Genomic DNA, 16,046 nt, shown 5'->3' on the forward strand with positions numbered 1-16,046 from the left:
ACTCCAGAGACTGGAGCACAAAAATCTAGGCTGACACACCATTGCAGTGCTGAGGGAGCGCTGCACTGTCTTTTGGATGAGACGTTAAACCGAGGCCCTGTCTGCTCTTCGGTGAATGTAAAAGATCCTATGATACTATTTCGAAGAAGAGCAGGGGAGTTATCCCGGTGTCCTGGCCAATATTTATCTCTCAATCAACATAACAAAAAACGATTATCTGGTGATTATCACATTGCTGTTTGTGGGAGGTTGCTCTGTGCCATTTTGGCTGCCATATTTCCTACATTACAGCTACACTTCAGAAAGTACATCATTGGCTGTAAAGCGCTTTGGGATGTCCAGTAATGGTGAAATGTGCTATATAAATGCACATCTTTCTTTCTGTTACCCCTGATTGGAGAGTCTAGAACTGGGGAGCATAGTCTCAGGATAAGGGGTCGGCCATTTAGGACTGATGAGAAATTTCTTCACTCCAAGACTATTTGGAATTCTCGACCCCAGAGGGCTGTGGATGCTCAGTCTGTGAGTATATTGAAGATAGAGATTGATAGATTTTTGGATATTAAGGCCAGCAAAGGATCTGGAGATGGTACAAGAAAGTGGAGTTGAGGTTGAAGAGCAGGTATGATATTGAATGGTGGAGCTGGCTTGAGGGGCCGTTTAGCCCACTCCTACTCCTATATTTTAATGTCCTAATCCAGTGGTACTTGTGTGGTGATCGGGAGAGAACTGGATCGGGTCAAGATGTGTAGATTGCAATAATCCTCCAGGTATCTCAGTCCAAGTCTTCATATGTGAGATTTACTGGAATGATACCAGGGATAAGGATTTCAATCATGTGGACAAACAGAAGAAGCTGGGATTGTTCTCCTTAGAGAAGAGAAGGTTAAGAGGAGATTTACTAGAAGTATTGAAAATTAGGCGGGCTTTTGGTAGAGTAGATAGGGAGAAACTGTTTTCACTGATCAGCAGGGAGAAGAGGAAGAACGTTTTTAATATGTCCTTAATAAATAGTATAAATGCACATGAGGCCCATACTAGAGAGAAGGTCACTCTGTGACCTGTTACCTTTATTAGCAAGCACTGAAGTGATGAAGGTGGGTGGAGCTTCCCCTTTTATACCTGAAAGTCCAGGTTAGGAGTGTCTCCCACAAGTTCACCACCTAGTGGTTAATGTTCTCACTGTGTACAACTTAGGTCAGTTTATACATGAGTTACAATGACAGTTGAATACATGACAGTTTTTACACAACGAGTTATGATCAGCTGGAAGCAGATTCAATAGTGACTTTCAAAGGGGAGTTGGATAAATACCTGAAAAGGAAATATTTGCAGAGCTAAGGGAAAAGTACAGGGGATGGGACTAATTGGGCAGCTCTTTCAAAGAGCTGGCACAGGCACAATGGGCCGAATAGCTTCCTTCTGATGGGTCTGATTGCAGGACTGGGTACAGGATGGACCCTGGTCCTCTGGCATGGTGCTGTGTTGGAGAGGGGGTGGGGGGAGCGGTGCGGTGCGATGGAAAGATTCTCTAACGTACAAGGCTGATCCCCGGGTAGGGTCCATGTCTGACCAACCTCTGTCTCCCTCTGTCCATAGAACTCGGTGATCCACAGCCGCCAATTCCCATTCCGATTCCTCTCTGCCTACAAAGTTCTCGCTGAGCTGCAGGAAAGGCTGGAGCAGAAAGGTGGGTGGGGGTTTGTACTATCCCATCCGGCCTAGGGGAGGGCAGGGTTTGTTCATCAGATCACCTGTTCTGGGGGCGGGGTGCTTTGATCTATCAGATTGCGGGGGGGGGGGGGGAAGAGAATGGGGAGGGGGCGAGGGAATGGGGAAGGGGGCGAGAGAATGGGGTGGGAATGGCGGGGGGGGGGAAATGGGGGCGAGGGAATGCAAATGGGGAGGGGCGAGGGAATGCAAATGCGGAGGGGCGAGGGAATGCAAATGCGGAGGGGCGAGGGAATGCGAATGCGGAGGGGCGAGGGAATGCGAATGGGCAGGGGGGCAAGAAATGGGAAGGGGGGAATGGGGGGGGAGGGGGAATGGGGAGGAGAGTGGATGGGGAATGGTGGGGGAGTGTGGGTGGGGAATGGGGAGGGAGGGAGTGTGGGTGGGGAATGGGGAGGGAGCGAGTGTGGGTGGGGAATGGGGAGGGAGCGAGTGTGGGTGGGGAATGGGGAGGGAGCGAGTGTGGGTGGGGAATGGGGAGGGTGCGAGTGTGGGTGGGGAATGGGGAGGGAGCGAGTGTGGGTGGGGAATGGGGAGGGTGCGAGTGTGGGTGGGGAATGGGGAGGGAGCGAGTGTGGGTAGGGAATGGGGAGGGAGGGAGTGTGGATGGGGAATGGGGAGGGAGGGAGGGGGAATGGGGAGGGAGGGAGTGAGTGTGGGTGGGGAATGGGGAGGGAGGGAGTGAGTGTGGGTGGGGAATGGGGAGGGAGGGAGTGTGGGGGCGAAATGGGGAGGGAGGGAGTGTGGGGGCGAAATGGTGAGTGAGGGAGTGTGGGGGCGAAATGGTGAGGGAGGGAGTGTGGGGGCGAAATGGTGAGGGAGGGAGTGTGGGGGCGAAATGGTGAGGGAGGGAGTGTGGGGGCGAAATGGTGAGGGAGGGAGTGTGGGGGCGAAATGGTGAGGGAGGGAGTGTGGGGGCGAAATGGTGAGGGAGGGAGTGTGGGGGCGAAATGGTGAGGGGATGGGGGAGGGAGGGAGAAAGAGAGGGGATGGGGGAGGGAGGGAGAAAGAGAGGGGATGGGGGAGGGAGAAAGAGAGGGGATGGGGGAGGGGGGAGGGAGGGAGAAAGAGAGGGGATGGGGGAGGGAGGGAGAAAGAGAGGGGATGGGGGAGGAGGGAGGGAGAAAGAGAGGGGATGTGGGAGGGAGGGAGAAAGAGAGGGGATGTGGGAGGGGGGTGGAGGGAGGGAAAGGGGGGGGGGCGGGCGAAGAGAATGCGAAGTGACTCCGGGGGTGTGGGGGAAGAAGGGGCTGCCGGTTCAATTAGAACTGAGTAGAGCAGGGGGATGCACATATAACGGTGAATAAGCAGGGAAGAAGCATGGAGGACAGAGACTGGGGGGAGATCTCCCCTGGGGTGGAGGACAGAGACTGGGGGAGATCTCCCCTGGGGTGGAGGACAGAGACTGGGGGAGATCTCCCCTGGGGTGGAGGGCAGAGATTGGGGGGAGATCTCCCCTGGGGTGGGGGGCAGGGACTTTGGGCGATCCCCCCCTGGGGTGGGGGCAGGGACTGGGGGCGGTTACCAAAATCCAGGGCCGGCACTCCCAGTGCCAGTACTGAGGGAGTGCTGCAGGAGCTGTCTTTTGGATGATATGTCTCTTCCCTCAACCAACGTCTCTCGAACAGATAATCTGGTCATTGATCATGTTGCTGCTTGTGGGATCTTGCTATGCACAAATCATCGAGTGCATTTTCCAACATTCCCACAATGACCACACCTCAAGTAAAGTCCTTCATTGGCTGTAAGGAGTGTTGGGAAGTCCTGAGGTGGCGGAGGGCGCTGTATAAACACGAGTCTTTCTCTGTGTCCCACGGACAGACAACCCCCTTCCGACGAAGCAGGCCCTGGTCCAACAGGCCCTGGAGTCCATCCGCCTGCCCAAAGGGCGCTCACGGTTCCTGAAGGTCCGGGGCTGGTCGCCAGCCCGCCACAACCGTGTCGAATGCGTCTCCTTCATCTACCGGCTGGTGACCAAGAAGCTGGAGGAGCTGGAGAAACGCAGGTAACCCTGCCGGGTACGGTGCTGGGGTGGTTCTGGGGCAGGGATTTTGGTGGGTGGGTCATCGCCCCCTCATCCCGGGGATGCGGTCGGACGTGCCCTGTGGAGCAGCATTGCCGGGACTACAATTGGTACTGAGCCCCACCCAGAGTTCATCCCACTTAAAGCTCGGGTTGAACAGTTGGACTCTGTGGCCTTGGGAGCAACACATGTCTCTTTCAGCAGCAGAATATTCCGCTCTATATGTAGGGTTTTAAAAAATTCATTCTTGGCATGTGGGCATCACTGGCAAGGCCTGCATTATTGCCCATTTTTAATTGCCCCTAAGAAAATGGCGGGGTGCCACCTTCTTGGACCGCTGCAGTCTGTATGGTGAAGGTGCTCCCACAGTGCTGTTCGGGAGGGAGTTCCAGGATTTTGACCCAGCGTCAATGAAGGAACGGCGATATATTTCCAAGTCAGGATGGTGTGTGACTGGAGGGGAACTTGGAGATGATGCTGCTCCCATGGATCTGCTGCCCTTGTCCTTCTAGTTGGTAGAGGTTGTGGGTTTGGGAGGTGCTGCCGAAGCAGCCTTGGTGAGTTGCTGCAGTGCGTCTTATCGATGGTACACACTGCAGCCGTGGTACGTCGATGGTGGAGGGAGTGGATGTTTAATGGGGTGGCAAACAGCGGGCTGCTTTGTCCTGGATGTTGTTGAGTTTCTTAAGTGTTGTTGGAGCTGCACTCATCCAGGCAAGTGGAGAGTGTTCCCTCACACTCCTGACTTGTGCCTTGTAGATGTCATAGAGGCTTTGTGGAGTCAGGAGGTGGGACACTTCCTGCAGAATACTTGCTGCAGTCCAACACTTGCCTCTATCGGGAGCAGTGCCACGGGGGATCAGCTAATATATATCAGTCAAGGACTGATCCTTAACTTGGGATTTTTCCTTCCTCTGGGACTGACCTTTAATGCTTATCTCTCCCCCTCTCTCCCTCTTCCCCCCACCTTAAACAGGGACGTTCTGTACGACCAGGATCTTCTGGAGATGTACCGAGGAGCCCTGGACATGGCCATCGAGATATCGGCCACGCACAATGTGCCCCGTCTGCCGGGCCGCACGGTCGTCCTTTGCTACGTGGATCAGTCAATGAATGAACCCTGCCTCAGTGCTAAGGGCCTGTATGTTCCCAGGGCCGGGACCCAGGGCGGTCAGGGCGAGACCAAGGGCCCGAAGGTAAGGCTTGGTAGGTGGGGGATAGCTGGTGATGTTGGAGGGTGCGAGTGAGTGGCGATTGACTGCTCCGTTAGCTCAATGGGCATCGGGTCACCTTGTGGTGCTCAGCCCCACCCTTAGCAGCAAGGCCCAGGTTCCCTCCCCTCCCGCCCTCAGCAGCAAGGCCCAGGTTCCCTCCCCTCCCGCCCTCAGCAGCAAGGCCCAGGTTCCGTCCTCCCACCCTGTGCTGAGTTAGCTGGTCCCAGCCAGGGGGAAAGTGGGGGGGGGGGGGGCTGATAATTGGCTCTCGGAGGGGCCAGAGGAAAGCAGTCAGGCTTCCTGCTCCTGATCAGTGCCTAGTTAGTCCTGGTGGGGTGTGGGGTCAGCTGGGAACACGACCGTTGCTTGGTCGTGATACCGTCCATGAGCGAATCTCGTCGTGATCCTAGGGTTCACACATGAAATAGCGGAGGTTCTGACCATTTTCCAAACCTTTCTGGCTACAGCTGTTGTTTAGAAAGGGAGAGACCGAGTAAGGCATAGGCTTGTCAGTGTAACCTCGGTGGTGGCCAAATTATTGGGAACAATTCTGCGGTCATCAGATAGTCTTGTTACAAGTCGAGCACCAGTCGCTACATCAGATGTAGTATAAGTAAGTCCGAGAGACAGTCAGAATTGAAGTCCGAGTCAGGCAGACAAACAGTCTGAAGTTGCAGAGATTCAAAATGTAAATCAAAGCTTATCCTTGGGGGACAACTGTCCTCGGGATCAGCCTAGAGTGAGTCTAAGTTCAACCCCCTGTTTGGAAAGTTCTGTTTGAGAGCGAAGGTATCCTCTTCGAAACAGAAAACAAGAGGTTAAGTTTGATTTATAAATATGGCAAAATAAGTCCATATCTTTTGTTCTGTATAACCATGTAAGTTATGTATGATGATTATTTTGTAACATTTCTCCCTCCTTAATGAAGAAGTAATTGTAATATAGCTCCACCTAGTGGACTACTGCGGTAATGCAACCATTGCTGTAAATACAATAAAATCATCATGTGACTAGGTCGCCTGATAAGTTCCTGTAGAGCCATCTTGTATGTGTGTGCTTTACTGATGTCGTAAAGAATATATCTCAAGAGACAGGAAAAATCTTCATTTAGAAAGACATGGGTTAATCAAGGATTTTTTATGGGAAGGTAGTGTCTGACTAACTTGATTGCATTTTTTTCAGGAGGTAACCAGGAAGGTCGATGAGGGCAGTGTATGATGTAGTCAATATGGATGTTAGCAAGGCTTTTGATAAGGTCCCACGTGGCAGACTGGTCACAAAAGTAAAAGCCCTTGGGATCCAGGGCAAAGTGGCAAGTTGGATCCAAAATTGGCTCAGAGGCAGGACGCAAAGGGTAATGGTTGATGGGTGTTTTTGTGACTAGAAGGCTGTTTCCAGTGGGGTTCCGCAGGGCAGCACTTTTTGTGATGTATATCAATGATTTAGACTTGAATGTAGGGGGTATGATTTAAGAAGTTTGCAGATGATACAAAACTTAGCTGTGTGGTTGTTATTGAGGAAGAAAGCTATAGACTGCAGGGAGATATCAATGGACTAGTCAAGTGGGTGGAAAAGTGGCAAATAGGATTAAATCTGGAGAAGTGTGAGGTAATGCATTTGGGAGGGCTAGCAAGGCAAGGGCATAAAGAATAAATGGTAGGATACTGAGAAGTGTAGAGGAACAGAGAGACTTTATAGCGCATGTCCACACATCCCTGATCAGGTTCCACATGTACCCTAACAGCACCCAGGTCTGTGTCTCTCTCTGTCTGTGTGTCTCTCTCTGTCTGTGTCTCTGTCTCTGTCTCTGTCTCTGTCTCTGTCTCTGTCTCTGTCTCTGTCTCTGTCTCTGTCTCTGTCTCTCCACTGCCTCTGATTTGTCCTGGATGAGCAGAAATTTCCTCCAACTAAATATTGGGAAGAGTGAAGCCATTGGCCCCGCTACAAACTGCGTTCCCTAGCCACTGACAGATGTCTGAGGCTGCACCAGACTGTTCGCAACCGAGGCATCATATTTGACCCTGAAATGAGCTTCTGACTTCCTATCCGTTCCATCACTAAGACCGCCTACTTCCACCTCTAACATCGCCTGACTCTGCCCTTCCTCAGCTCATCCACTGCTGAAAAACCTTATCCATGTCTTTGGTATCTCTAGACATGACTCTTCCAATGTACTCCTGGCTGGCCTCCCATCTTTCACTTGAATTTGTACAAAACTCGGCTGCCCGTGTCCTAACTCGCACCAAGTCCCGTCCACCCATCATCACCCCAGTGCTCGCTGACCTACATTGGCTCCCATTCAGCAAAATATCCATCCTGGTGTTCAAATCGCTCTCTGGTCTCACCCCTCCCTATCTCTGTAGCCACCTCAAGCCCGACAACCTTCTGAGATCTCTGGGCTCCTCCAATTCTGGCCTCTTGTGCATCCCCAGTTTTCGTTGCTCTACCTTTGGTGGCTGTGCCTTCAGCAGCCCAGGCCCAAAGCACTTGAATTCACCCCAACCTCTCCTCCTCTCTGTGCCTCTCTCTTCCTTTTGAGGCGCTCCTTAAAACATACCTCTTTGACCAAGCTTTTAGTGACATGTTGTAATATCATCTTTTGTGACTCGGTGTCAAAACTTTGTTTTATAACGCTCCTGTGAAGTACCCCCTTGGGGCATTTTACTAATTAAAGGCGCAATATATCTGCATCATGTTGTCTCATTTCCCATCTTTGTGTTCCTTCGCTTATGCCTCAGATGCTGGAGGTGGCCGTTCTCCTGGGACTGATGGTGAAACATGTCAGCGAGCACTACCGTCTCGTCCTCTACACCAACACCTCCCACCTCGAGCTTGACGTTGGGTCGGGGTCAATTCTGGGCAACGTGGGTCAGGTGCTGCAAGAGGCTAAGGTAGGGAGCAGCGTTGGTAATGGATGGGGGCAGCGTGGAAGGTCAGACACTGACCTTTCACCCTCTGTGACCAGGGCTCAAATCCAGCCCCAGACACGGGGGATGAATGTTCCCTCTCTCATAGGTGGGGGTGGGGGACTTTCTCTTTAAGCTGGGAGGGAACAGGGGGAGATGGTCTCTCTGAGGCTAATTGTTGGAATTCAGACAGTGGATGGAGAGGGGAGGGGGAGCGGAGGGGAAAGAAGAGAGTCTCTCTCTCTCTGTGGGGGGGGGGTCTCTGTGGAGAGAGGGTCTCTTGGGGGGGGGGGGAAGAGGGAGTCTCTCTGGGGGGAGGGGGTCTCTGGGGAGTCTCTTTGGGGGGGGGAGCAGAGAGGAGAGGGAGTCTCTCGCTGGGGGGGGAGGTGCAGAATCGAGAAGAGAGAGAGTCTCTCTGGGAGAAGGGGGGGAGCGGAGAGGAGAGGGAGTCTCTTTGAGGAGTGGGCGGTGGTGGGGGGGGAGGCGGGGCGGGGAGAGTGTGTGAGAGAGAGCTCTGGGTGAGGGGTGTCTTCCCCCGGGCTGGAGGTGTGGTGTGGATGGGAGCTGGGATGAGCTGATTTTACCCCAGTCTCACTCTGTAACTCGCTGCCTGCTCTCTTGCTGCAGAAACTCCAAGACGCTGCGAGGAGCAAGGCCCTGGGAGGGTGTGGCATGAGCAGCTTCCTGCTGGACTGTGTGCAGGACAACGTGCAGGTACGGGCTGGACCACCGCCAACACTGTGGTGTCACACCGAGTGTGGAGAGTCGACAGAGGCCGGTGTGTGGGGGGCGAGGGAGCACGGTGTCTGCAGGGGGCGGGGGGAGCGGTGTCTGCGGGGGCCGAGGATGGGAGATGGCCGGGGTGACTCATTTGAAGCTTTTCCATTCTCCTCCCTCCCGCTCCCCTCCCCTCCGCCTCTCTCTCTGTCTGTCTTTCTCTCTGTCTCTTCTCTTTCTGACCCCCCCCCCCTCACGCTGCTCTCCCCGATCCCCTATCCCCCTGTTACTATTGAATCTTTCCACCACCCTTTCAGACAGAGTGTTAACAACTCTTTCCTTATGTTCTTTTGGTGTGACTGGGAGAGGTTGGGGGATATGTGGTGGTAGGGTACGGGGAGGTGCAATGCAGTAAGGATTATGGGAGAAGGTGGGATATATTTCTATATCTCCACCTCCTGGACTCAGTGCCCACCTTTCTGTTCCTAGATCGACACCATCCTCCTGCTGGGCTACTATTACCTCTACACATTCAGCAACGCTCTCCAACTCTACCGCTACCACGTCAACCTCGAGCTACTGTTCGTTCACGTGGACCTCTCCGCGACCCGCCCGAGGTACGTGAGGGCATTGGGTCTCTGCAGGCCTGCTTTAGAGTGCAGACACCGCGCTCCAGCTCCCGCACCCCCCCCCCCCCCACCCCTACCCCACAGACACCGCTCTCCCTGGCCCCTCCACAGACTTGAGCCTATAATCCAAGGCCGACACTCCCAGTGCCAGTGCTGAGGGAGCGCTGCACTGTCGGAGCAGCCATCTTTCCAGATAGGGTGTTAAAGCGAGGGCCCCCTTGTCCTCTCCAGTGGATGTAAAAGATCCCACAGGAACTAATTGGAAGAAGAGCAGATGGGAGTTCTCCTCGGTGCCCTGGGACCCAATATTTATCCCTCAACCAAAGTCACTGAAAAACAGATCATCTGGTCATTGATCACGTTGCTGTCTGTGGGATCTTGCTGTGTGCAAATTTGTTGCCGTTTTCTACATTACAACAGTGATGATTTAAATTATTTATTCATTCTGGGGATGTGGACATTGCCCTTACCTAACTGCCCTTGAGAAGGTGGTGGTGAGCCGCGGCCTTGAACCGCTGCAGTCCGTGTGGTGAAGGTGCTCCCATAGTGCTGCTCGGGAGGGAGTTCCAGGATTTTGACCCAGCGGCAATGAAAGAACAGCGATTATATTTCCAAATCAGAATGATGTGTGACTTGGAGGGGAACATGGAGGTGGTGGTGTTCCCATGCGCCTGCTGCCTTTGTCATTCTGGCTGGCAGAGGTCGCGGGTTTGGGAGGTGCTGCCGAAGAAGCCTTGGCGAGTTGCTGCAGTGCATCTTGTGGGTGGTACACACTGCAGCCACGGTACGCCACGAGGGAGCATTGACTAAATGTCAATAAACATACTTTGTTGGCTGCGAAGTGCTTTGGGATGCCCCGGCAATCTTGGGAGTAGAGCGAGCTGCTTCTCTAACCAACCCGATCTGCCTGTGACAGCTCAGGGTGCCAGTACCGATGGGCACCAGCTCATGTGTTGCCGAGGGGCAACGTCTCCAAATCCTGTAAGTTAAATCTACACAGCCGGCCCAAACCCTCACCTCCGAGCCCAGACAGCGAGGGTCAGTGGGCTATTCGTCCATGGGCGATGTCTCTGCTCGACCTGCGCCCACTTTCCAGCAGCTGACACTGGATGGTGATCAGGAGCAGGCACCCTGGCTCAGTTATTGCACCTATCCTTCCCTGTGCTCGCTGACCTACACTGGGTCCCAGTCTAGCAACAGCACAATTGGAAAATTCTCATCCATGTTTACAAATCGCTCTGTGGCCCTCGCCCCTCCCGATCTCTAATCTCCTTCAGCCACACAAACGCCCATCCCCCGCGATGTCTGCCCTCCAGACCATCGCTGATTTATAATCGCTCCACCATCAGTGGCCGGGCCTTCAGCTGCCAGGGCCCTGAGCTCTGGAACTCGCTCCCTCAACCTCTCCACCTCTACTTTTAAAACGCTCCTTGAAATCTATTTCTTTGATCGAGCTTTTGTTCACCTGCACCACTTTCTCCTTATGTGGCTCGGTGTCGGATTTTGTTTGATTCGCTTCTGTGATGTGCCTTTGGATGTTTCACTACATAAATACATTGGCCGAGGAATTCATCTCGGGCTGTGACGCAAAGGGGGCGGTATTGGATCGGCCCAATGTTCAGTTCCAGTACATTCGATCAGTGCTGAGTACAACGGGACCGATCCAATACTGCCCGTTATACACAGTGTCCCGTGTTCAGTACATTCGATCAGTGCTGAGTATAACAGGACCGATCCGATACCGCCCGTTACACAGTGTCCTGTGTTCAGTACGTTCGATCAGTGCTGAGTATAACAGGACCGATCCGATACCGCATGTTATACACACTGTCCTGTGTTCAGTACATTCGATCAGTGCTGAGTATAACGACACCGATCCGATACCACCTGTTATACATTGTCCCGTGTTCAGTACATTCGATCAGTGCTGAGTATAACGGGACCGATCCGATACCGCATGTTATACACACTGTCCTGTGTTCAGTACATTCGATCAGTGCTGAGTATAACGGGATCGATCCGATACCGCCCGTTATACACACTGTCCTGTGTTCAGTACATTCGATCAGTGCTGAGTATAACAGGACCGATCCGATACCGCCCGTTATACACAGTGCGGGGTGTTCAGTACATTCGATCAGTGCTGAGTATAACGACACCGATCCGATACCGCCCGTTATACACAGTGTCCCGTGTTCAATACATTCGATCAGTGCTGAGTATAACAGGACCGATCCGATACCGCATGTTATACACACTGTCCTGTGTTCAGTACATTCGATCAGTGCTGAGTATAACGGCACCGATCCGATACCGCCCGTTGTACAGTGTCCTGTGTTCAATACATTCGATCAGTGCTGAGTATAATGGGACCGATCCGATACCGCCCGTTATACACACTGTCCTGTGTTCAGTACATTCGATCAGTGCTGAGTATAACGGGACCGATCCGATAGCAAGAGAGGTAGATAAGGCATACGGGATACTTGCCTTTATTAGCCGATGCATAGAATGTAAGAGTAGGGAGGTTATACTTGAACTGTATAAAGCACCAGTTAGGCCACAGCTAGAGCACTGCGTGCAGTTCTGGTCACCACATTACAGGAAAGATGTGCTTGCACCAGAGAGGGTACAGAGGAGATTTACGAGGACGTTGTCTGGACTGAATAATTTTAGCTATGAGGAAAGATTGGATAGGCTGGGGTTGTTTTCTTTGGAACAGAGGAGGCTGAGGGGAGACCTAATTGAGGTGTATAAAATTATGAGGGGCCTAGAGAGAGTGGATAGGAATCCCTAATTTCCTTCGCAGAGGGGTCAATAACCAGGGGTCATAGATGTAAAGTAAGTGGTAGGAGGTTTAGAGGGGATTTGAGGAGAAATGTTTTCACCCACGGGGTGGTTGGGGTCTGGAACTCACTGCCTGAAAGGGTGGTAGAGGCAGAAACCCTCCATAGCATTTAAAAAGTATTTGGATAAGCTCGAAGTGTCTTAACCTACAAGGCTATGGCCCAAGAGCTGGAAAATGGGATTAGCCTGGATAGCTCTTTATTAGCCGGCACGGACACGATGGGCCGAATGGCCTCCTTCTGTGCTGTAAATTTCTATGATTCTATGATACCGCCCGTTATACACAGTATCCTGTGTTCAGTACATTCGATCAGTGCTGAGTATAACGGGACCGATCCGATACCGCCCGTTATACACAGTGCGGGGTGTTCAGTACATTCGATCAGTGCTGAGTATAACGGGACCGATCCGATACCGCCCGTTATACACAGTGTCCCGTGTTCAATACATTCGATCAGTGCTGAGTATAACAGGACCGATCCAATACTGCCCGTTATACACAGTGTCCCGTGTTCAATACATTCGATCAGTGCTGAGTAAACAGGACCGATCCGATACCGCCCGTTATACACACTGTCCCGTGTTCAGTACATTTGATCAGTGCTGAGTATAATGAGACCGATCCGATACTGCCCGTTATACACAGTGTCCCGTGTTCAATACATTCGATCAGTGCTGAGTATAATGAGACCGATCCAATACTGCCCGTTATACACAGTGTCCCGTGTTCAATACATTCGATCAGTGCTGAGTATAACAGGACCGATCCAATAGTGCCCGTTATACACAGTGTCCCGTGTTCAATACATTCGATCAGTGCTGAGTATAACAGGATCGATCCGATACCGCCCGTTATACACACTGTCCTGTGTTCAGTACATTCGATCAGTGCTGAGTATAACGGGACCGATCCGACACTGCCCGTTATACACAGTGTCCCGTGTTCAGTACATTCAATCAGTGCTGAGTATAACGGGATCGATCCGATACCGCCCGTTATACAGTGTCCTGTGTTCAGTACATTCGATCAGTGCTGAGTATAACGGGACCGATCCGACACTGCCCGTTATACACAGTGTCCCGTGTTCAGTACATTCGATCAGTGCTGAGTATAACGACACCGATCCGATACCGCCCGTTATACAGTGTCCCGTGTTCAGTACATTCGATCAGTGCTGAGTATAACGACACCGATCCGATACCGCCCGTTATACACAGTGCGGGGTGTTCAGTACATTCAATCAGTGCTGAGTATAACGGGACCGATCCGATACTGCCCGTGTTCAGTCCATGGCCTGAGACGACTTGCTCGGACTAGTTCGTGTTATACCAGGGCTCAATTGTACCCCTGTACCACTAGCACCGTCTGGGATCAGCTCACTAGCACAGAGGGGGAGACTTGTCTCTCCTTCAATTGAAGTGTTTTGTCCAACTGTTGCACCCAGTAAATCCCATCTTTCCTCTTTCAGTGCCCGAAGCAGTACCTTTGGATGCAAGAATGATGTCCTCCTGTCCGGATACAGCGACCAGATCTTGCGGTGAGGAGAGGGGTAGAGAGGGAGCTGCTATTCATCCATCTTTTATATCCACCTGTGAGGGCAGACATGGCCTCAGTTTAATATCTCATCCAAACTGACAGCTCCTCTGACAGTGCAGCACTCTCTCAGTACTGCACTTGGAGAGTGCCTAGATTATGGAGTGGGACTTGATGTCTCAGCTGTTTGACTGTGGGGCATGAGAGGCATTGAACCAAGGCTATCACCTAATGTGCTGTACCTGCCCTGGGATTGATGGACAGTGTAGGGGGAGCTCTACTCTGTATCTAACCCGTGCTGTACCTGCCCTGGGATTGATGGACAGTGTAGGGGGAGCTCTACTCTATCTAACCCGTACTGTACCTGCCCTGGGAGTGTTTGATGGGACAGTATAGAGGGAGCTCTACTCTGTATCTAACCCGTGCTGTACCTGCCCTGGGAGTGTTTGATGGGACAGTATAGAGGGAGCTCTACTCTGTATCTAACTCGTGCTGTACCTGCCCTGGGAGTGTTTGATGGGGGACTCGGTCTGTTTTGTATAAAGCCCATGTACATGAGATGATCTGATGCTCCTTACAGGTTTTTGTGTGAACGAGGGGCCTCTCGACTCCTGGATCACGTGGACAGGATCGACGATGTCTTTCACCTGCCGAGAGCCAGTGAGAGCAGGCGGAGACAGAGGGTGGTGGAGCCCACAGTCCTGAGCCCACTGCTTCAGACTCCGAAACTCAGGTACTGCCTCGCTCTCACTTCACCTGCCTGACCTGAATGGTGCTGAACCCCACCCACCAAGCAGGAAGAGCCCAGGATCCATCGACACCTGCTCACACCCCCCCCTGCAGCGGCTCAGTATGGAGTGAGCTGATCCCAGCCCAGGATAGTCGCTGGGGGGGGGGGCTGCAACTGCCTTGGCTCGCGCGCGCTCTCTCTCTCGCGCTCTCTCTCGCGCTCGCTCTCTCGCGCTCGCGCTCTCTCTCTCTCTCTCTCTCGCGCTCTATGGTGCTCTTTCTGTCTTTCACCCTCACCACTTCTCTGTCTCTCGTTCTCCCCACCCCCCCCCCCCTCCCCAGTCGTGCCCTCGTTTCCTCTCTGTCTCGCTCTGGCACTTGCTGTCTGTCTGTCTCTGTGCTGATCCAAGCCAGTGGCCAAAGGTCTGGTAGGCAGGGCTACAGTTGTCCAAAGTGCATCCTTGGGTGAGGGAGGGGCTGGAAGATCAGCCATCATTCCCCTATCTGATCACCATCCAGTGTGTGAGTGGAGGGCTGGTGCGTGGGGACTTGGCTCAGCTTCACTGCCTGTGTTGGTAGAGGAAGGACTGGGCCCATCCCCAGCGACATCGTGATGGTCGGATAGTGCCTGTGGGACCCGTGGCCCAGGGTGTGAGGACGGGAATGCTGGGACTGTGCCATGGAGGGTGGAGCCAAGTACCTGGCCTCACAGTTCACCTTTCGCACCTCCTGTCCTCCCCTGGTCCTCCCCCCACTGTTTCCCCACCCACCCTCCCCTGGTCCCCCTCCCCTGCCCCCCCCTTTCTCCCTTTCTCCCCCTCTCTCTCCCTCCCTGACGTGTCTCCTCCCACCCCCACAGGTGGCGGACTGTGCGAGTCTTCGTGTCCTCGACGTTCCGGGACATGCAGGCGGAGCGTGACCTCCTGACCCGCTGCGTCTTCCCCGAGCTGCGGGCCCGGGCTGCCCGCCATTTTGTGTGGGTGCAGGAGGTGGACCTGCGATGGGGCATCACCGAGGAGGAGTCCCGCGGGAACAGGTGGGTATCAGTCGCGCCGGGGTATCAGATTTCACAGGGGTTGTCATCATCCATCTGACCCCCTCGTCTATCTGACCCTCGCCCCGTGGGCACAGTGTTCCTCCCCCTGACCCTCTAACCCCTGGGCACAGTGTCCCTCAGACTCCCTGACCCTCGCCCCCTGGGCATGGTGTCCCTCGCCCCTCCCCCCCCCCCCCCCCACCACAGCCTAAGAGAGCCTCCTCCTAACTCATCACTGCAACACCGCACATCGCACACCCAGTCATACAAGAAACTCGGGATATGAAACACTCTCTCTGTCCCTCCGATGATGGTGCTGCCCCACACCGTCCCTGCCCACTCCTGCACTGATTCTCAGTCTGTCCCTCCAAGTATGGCCCTGCCCCGGTCCCGCTCCTGCCCCTGCACCGGCCCCGCCCCCGCACTGCCCCTGCCCCTGCACTGATTCTCTGCTTGTATCCACTCGCAGGCAGTTGGAGCTTTGCCTGTCCGAGGTTTCCCGCTGCCAGCTCTTTGTGGGCATTCTGGGGGAGAGATATGGCCAGATCCTGCAGGAATACTCGTTACCCAACCTGCCTCAGTTTGAGTGGGTAAGGATGCCAGCTCACATACTCCGGTAGCACTTCTGTTCCCGCGGTTTCCGGAATCAGCTCGGGATGATTTCACCATGTGACCGATGG

General features: G+C 53.5%; 1 protein-coding gene and 1 pseudogene across 1 annotated transcript in view; one reads left to right on the forward strand and one right to left on the reverse strand.

Annotated features, from left to right (window-relative positions):
* Window positions 1-16,046, reverse strand: part of LOC139273708 (zinc finger protein 721-like) — a 494,469-nt pseudogene that overhangs the window by 365,435 nt on the left and 112,988 nt on the right.
* Window positions 1-16,046, forward strand: part of LOC139272886 (telomerase protein component 1-like) — a 125,262-nt gene that overhangs the window by 24,981 nt on the left and 84,235 nt on the right. The window contains exons 10-19 of the mRNA XM_070888990.1: window positions 1,600-1,690; window positions 3,553-3,736; window positions 4,731-4,950; window positions 7,707-7,859; window positions 8,502-8,588; window positions 9,081-9,208; window positions 13,537-13,605; window positions 14,182-14,334; window positions 15,190-15,366; window positions 15,836-15,956. Of these exons, the coding sequence (XP_070745091.1) occupies window positions 1,600-1,690; window positions 3,553-3,736; window positions 4,731-4,950; window positions 7,707-7,859; window positions 8,502-8,588; window positions 9,081-9,208; window positions 13,537-13,605; window positions 14,182-14,334; window positions 15,190-15,366; window positions 15,836-15,956 (1,383 nt within the window). The remainder of the gene's footprint in view (window positions 1-1,599; window positions 1,691-3,552; window positions 3,737-4,730; window positions 4,951-7,706; window positions 7,860-8,501; window positions 8,589-9,080; window positions 9,209-13,536; window positions 13,606-14,181; window positions 14,335-15,189; window positions 15,367-15,835; window positions 15,957-16,046) is intronic.

The sequence above is a fragment of the Pristiophorus japonicus genome, chromosome 9 (genome assembly GCF_044704955.1).
Source record: "Pristiophorus japonicus isolate sPriJap1 chromosome 9, sPriJap1.hap1, whole genome shotgun sequence".
Lineage (NCBI taxonomy): Eukaryota > Metazoa > Chordata > Chondrichthyes > Pristiophoridae > Pristiophorus > Pristiophorus japonicus.